We start from the raw sequence: 5,784 nt of genomic DNA on the forward strand, positions 1-5,784 counted from the left end.
TTACAACGTACTCCACTAGTGAAGGATACAAAAGAGCTATGAGTCATGGCATGAGATGCATAGAGGAAGGTCACAGTGTGGCTAGATAATTTACAAAGAAGGAACAAGTAGGGATATACACTAACTCGTCCTCCCTGCTCTATCTCAACATAGAAATAAATAAGGAGAATTTACATGCCTACCTAGCCAACAACCCTCAGCCCAAGGTGGAGGAGTGGTTGTGTGTCCCCTCTCTACCACACCCAAAGCATAACAGTTAATATGAATACTCCATGCAGAGCCCAGATCTACAGGAGACTTTCTCCTCGACAGGGAGGAATCGAGCAGGATCCTCCATAGAGAGCAGCTCTGTTGCATATTATGGTCACACGCCTGCTCCTCCAACACAGGAAAAGTGCCTTGAACAGGTAATCACACGAACCAGCGTGTGTCATTCTAGATTGCCATCAGCCAGGATCTACATATGGTGGCTCCACCGGTATCAGGAGGTGGTTCCTTCTGCTGGAGGAAAGCCAGTGAAACAAATCCATTGGATCCTATCCAATTCATAGTTTTCAGAGACTGGAGGGCCACACGGACTGGAACTGATGTTTCTTATAGGAACATACATTTTTTCCCCCTTGCATGCCCCACTATGGTCTCCAGAAAAGCAAGTTTTGTTAAACCCATTTAAGCATAGACCACAATGAAGCAGGAAAAACAAGTGCCTGCACCTTTTGGCAACACTGACTGTTGCGCTGTTTATGTGAAGAGAAGTATCTTTGCATGAACACAAATAAGCCAGTGGGAAGACCATCTGAAATGGCACACTTTTTATGCTGCATGTTAATATTGTTAACAAGGGAGAGAACAGAGATGAGAAAGGAAATCCATGATCTCTGCTATGCAGGCTTTCAGTTCCCCCTATTAATCTATGTAGAGTCCGTGTGTTAAAATTAACTTTTATTCTGACACTGTAGAAAGCAGCCTGCTCCAAGCAGTTCTCACAGCTACCCCCTCAAAAGGTCTGTGTGTCTTGCTTCTCCAAAGAAACAAGAAGTAACCCAGGAAAGAGCCCCAAGAGAAGGTCCAGCATTCTGCCTCCAACCGTGACCAGATAAATGCCCCCCTCCCCCCATTTCTCTAACATTGCTTCCATACCTGCTGTTTAAAAGCATACTACCTCTGTAGGATGGTGGAGAGTGCCCTCAAGTCAAAGTTGACTTATGGTGACCCCTGGTGGGGGTTTACATGGCAAGAAACTAACACAGGTGGTTTGCCATTGCCTGCCTCAGCAGCCCTGGTCTTCGTTGGAGGGTCCCCATCCAATTACTAACCAAAGCTGACCCTGTTTAGCTTCTGAGATCTGATGAGAACGAGATCAGGCTCACCTGGGCGATCCAGGTCAGGGCACTACCTCTGTATATTGAGGTTCTATTTAGCTATCGTGATTCATAGATGCTGATAGACTTGCCTGTTCTGAATTCATCTAGGCCTTTGGGAAATCCAACTAAGCCAATGGCCCCTATAAGTATCCAGGAGCAAAGCCTTCCTTGACTATGCTTTCCATGAAGTAGGGTTCAAAGTAGGGTTTCCTTTGGTCCCACTCTGAGACTACTAAGGATCAGTTTCATTGGGTGAATTTAGGAAAGCAAACTGCTTGGCCTTTTCAGAGACGGTCGAAGGCCACCGCTGCCAAAACGGGAGCCGGTCGGCACCTGGGCTTTGGGAGTCTGCCTGCCCGACTCAGGATTGACTTGGGGGCAAGCGCCAGCCCAACCAGGGCGAGGGCCTTCCATTTAGAATGCCCGGGAGGCAGCTTGTTCACTGCAGCTCCGTTATCTATACGGGAGCAAAGTGGCGCCGGTTGGGAAAGACGCGTGGCAGGGCTCAGGCGGGCATTCTCGGAGCCGTGCGGAGCGCCCCATTTCTCGCGACCGTCGGCGCCTGACGGCGAGGGCGCTGCTTCCCGCCGGCTCCACGCAACACACCCATTTTCTGTCTGTGCGCTAATCGATAAGCCAGCGAGCCCGCCGCAGGCAGACGGCGCTTGCCGCTCCAAACTGCCCCTGCCAGTCCCAGCCGCCTCTTCCCAGTTGCAACAAGGGGCGCCCTGCGAACTTGGACTTTGAAGACCAGGTGCGGGGAAATCGTGAGGTCGTGGGGAGGGGGGCTCCGTCTGCGAGGGGGCGAGTGGAGCGATTCTTCGCCTGCTGCACTGGGAGGGGGGGAGGGGCGGGGGAGGGGCGGGGGCGCGTGGAGGAAATTCCCTGGGGACCATTCGGTGCCAAGCGCCCCCCGGAGAGCCTTGCCTAGGCTCACAGCCAGTCCGATCCCAGCTCCGGCGGGGGGGACCGGCGGCGCCGCGCAGGGGGTCGCTCCCGCCGCAATCCGCCCGCCAGGCTGGCTGGCAAGCGCGGGGGGCTGCCGGTGGTCGCCATGACTGCTGCGGCAGCGGCGCCTGCCTGGCGCTGAGCGAGGAGGCGCGGCCGGAGAGGAGCTGTCCGTTCAGCACCAGGCGCCGCGGCGCCTCGCAACTCCAGGGCGGCCGGGCGCCCCGCGATGGGAGCGGGCAGGTCGCGGCTGCCCCCGTCGCCGTCCCCTTAGCCTTCCCGGTGACGCCTCCCGCTGCCCCCGCCGCGCCAAGGTGAGAAGAAGACGAGCCGTTCTGGCAGCCGCGGAGCTTCGGCGTGCAGGGAAGGGACCCGCCCCGGCGATGCTGGCCAGGATTCCGGGCAAGTTCGACGCTCCCGAGCGGGGTCGCCGCCGCGCCAGCCCTTGAGGTAAAGGGGGAAGGGGCGAGTGTCGAAATGTGGCGGCGGCGGCGGGGGGGGGGGGTAACTCTTATTGTCGAGCCTGGGGGAGGTTCGGTCCCCAGAACCGGAGTTCTTTGTTATGACGGAGACGTGTCTACCTTGCACCTGGGAGGCAAAGGGAGAGGGGCGGAGGGAGTCGCCCTGGGTCGGCACGCCGCGCCACAGATCGGGTGTGGGGGGACACTGCGAGAATCTCACCTGGGACTGTGGGGGGGGGCGTTTTGATTGCCCATTAAAACCAGCCATTAGAACCCAGCGCTGCCCCATTTCCAGTAGCTCCACTCTTGTCTAAGGAGGGGCTGTGACACTCCGAAGCCATGCCTGGCATTGTCTCATTCAACATTGCCAAAGGATGTACAGGGGGAAGAGAAAAGAGAAGGTGTGAGAAAAGGCAAGTGACTAATTTGGGATTTAGTGAGCCTAGCATCTCCAGTTCAATAACAAAAGCTCCCTCTCGAGGGAAGGAGACGGTGCGTGACACTCCAAAGGGGCGTGGGATGCTAGGTGTCATTGCCTTAGATCCTGATCAGCCACCTATTAACATTTATATATATTTCCCCTATACACTGATTAACTCCGAGTGCCTCCTTTAAATATTCCCTAGGTCTTCTTCCCCCGCCCCATATAGCTTTGGAAGACGCTCACCATGACAGGGCTGAGTCTGAGAGATTTATCAGATGTCGATTTTGAAGACAATGAGATCAGCATCAACGTTGGAGGCTTTAAGAAAAAGATGAGATCCAACACACTGTTGAGGTTCCCAGAAACCAGGCTGGGCAGGTTGCTGAGCTGCCGTTCCAAGGAGTCCATTTTAGAGCTTTGCGATGATTACGACGACACCAAAAATGAGTTCTACTTTGACAGGAACCCCGAACTTTTCCCATATGTGCTGCATTTTTATAACACTGGAAAGCTTCATGTGATGGGTGAGCTCTGTGTGTTTTCCTTCAGCCAGGAGATTGAATATTGGGGGATCAATGAATTCTTCATTGACTCTTGCTGCAGTTACAGCTACCATGGAAGGAAAATGGAACCCGATCAAGAGAAATGGGAAGACCACAGTGACCAGGAAAGCACCGCCTCCTCCTTTGATGAGATCTTGGCCTTCTACAATGACGCTGCTAAATTTGACACACAACCTTTGGGGAAAGTCAGGCGGCAGCTATGGCTAGCTCTAGACAACCCTGGCTATTCCGTCTTGAGCCGAATCTTTAGTGTCCTTTCCATCATGGTGGTTCTGGGGTCCATCATCACCATGTGCTTGAACAGCCTCTCAGACTTTCAGATTGTTCACAGCAATGGGAATTCTGAAGAAGACCCCCGATTTGAAATTGTGGAACATTTTGGTATTGCATGGTTCACCTTTGAGCTGGTGGCAAGATTTGCAGTGGCACCAGACTTCGTGAAGTTTTTTAAGCATGCACTAAATCTGATTGATCTCATGTCCATCCTTCCATTTTACATCACTTTAATTGTTAACTTGGTGGTGGAAAGTAGCCCTGCTTTAGCTAATTTAGGTAGAGTAGCCCAAGTCCTGAGGCTCATGAGGATATTCCGCATCTTAAAACTTGCTAGGCATTCAACAGGCCTTCGATCCCTCGGAGCCACTCTCAAGTATAGCTACAGGGAGGTAGGGCTTCTTTTGCTGTACCTCTCAGTTGGGATCTCTATATTCTCTGTAGTGGCTTACACAATTGAGAAGGAAGAAAACAGGGGCCTAGAAACTATCCCTGCTTGCTGGTGGTGGGCTACAGTTAGCATGACCACAGTTGGCTATGGAGACGTTGTCCCCGTGACAACTGCAGGCAGGCTGACAGCTTCCGCCTGCATCCTAGCCGGCATCCTGGTTGTCGTACTTCCAATCACACTCATCTTCAACAAATTCTCTCATTTTTATAGGCGCCAAAAGCAGCTAGAAAGTGCAATGCGGAGCTGCGATTTTGGCGACGGGATGAAAGTGGTCCCTTCTGTCAATCTAAGGGATTACTATGCCTATAAAGTGAAATCTCTTATGGCCAGTCTCACAAACATGAGCAGAAGCACTCCCAGTGAATTAAGCCTCAATGATTCACTGCATTAGTCTCTGGTTCTAAAACCAGTTTGCATGATGGAAAACTGAGCTGCATTTCATATTTTGTTGTTTCTCTCCGCATCTGCTGTTGTCAATGCTGTGCCGAGGATAGCATCCAAAGATCACCTTTTCCAGCATAAGAGGTATCTTTTTTTGAAGCAGTCTTTCAGTAGCATTTTGCATGTTTATCAAGGTTTTAAAAGGTTCAACATACATCCAGACTGGAGGACTACTTAACTTGCAGTGCGTTTGCAAGGTACTAGTTTGGAATCAAAATGTATGTTGAAACTTTTATAAAAACCATGATACACATGAACTACCACCAAACCGAAGTCACCTGATGGCAAAAAGAGTTTATGCAAATCTACTTTCCTTGGCACTTCTGAACTGCAATTTAGGCTGCAATCCTAAAGGTACTTTCCTGGGAGTAGAGTCGATTGCATAGACTTATTTCTAAGTAAACCTTTTTAGGATTGCTCCCTTAGTTTCAGGTTAGCACAGACATGCCGCATTTTTGCTCCCCTGCATAAAAAACAAGCCTCTTGGTTTTATGCATACAGCTGTTGCTGTCTCCATGACATTCATGCTGTTGGTGTCTTGCTTCTTTATCATATATGCGTTTTGCTTGGGAAGTCCCTGTGTAAGCAGAGAAAAGAATATTTCCAGGAAGACAAACCACTTGCAAAATGAGAAATCCCATTACCCCAGTTTACCGTAAATGGATGTGAAAGTCTGCACAAATATTCCTTTGTTTAAGATCATCCTCACAAGGCAGCCCCAATAACCAACCTGCATTTCCAAACCCACTTGCCATGACCATGCATCAGTGGCTGATTGAAACGTTACTTAGGGACTTCATTGCCCTCTTATGATAAGTATGTTTGTGTAACGATGATTGAGTTACTTTGCCAGAAATTA

General features: G+C 50.8%; 1 protein-coding gene across 1 annotated transcript; it reads left to right on the forward strand.

Moving 5' to 3' along the window:
- Positions 1–3,441: 3,441 nt before the first annotated feature.
- KCNS2 (potassium voltage-gated channel modifier subfamily S member 2) lies at positions 3,442–4,875 on the forward strand. The gene has a single exon (XM_054985696.1). The coding sequence runs from the start codon at positions 3,442–3,444 to the stop codon at positions 4,873–4,875; it is 1,434 nt and encodes a 477-aa protein (XP_054841671.1).
- The last annotated feature ends 909 nt before the right edge of the window (positions 4,876–5,784 follow it).

This window comes from Eublepharis macularius, chromosome 7 (assembly GCF_028583425.1).
Source record: "Eublepharis macularius isolate TG4126 chromosome 7, MPM_Emac_v1.0, whole genome shotgun sequence".
Classification (NCBI taxonomy): domain Eukaryota; kingdom Metazoa; phylum Chordata; class Lepidosauria; order Squamata; family Eublepharidae; genus Eublepharis; species Eublepharis macularius.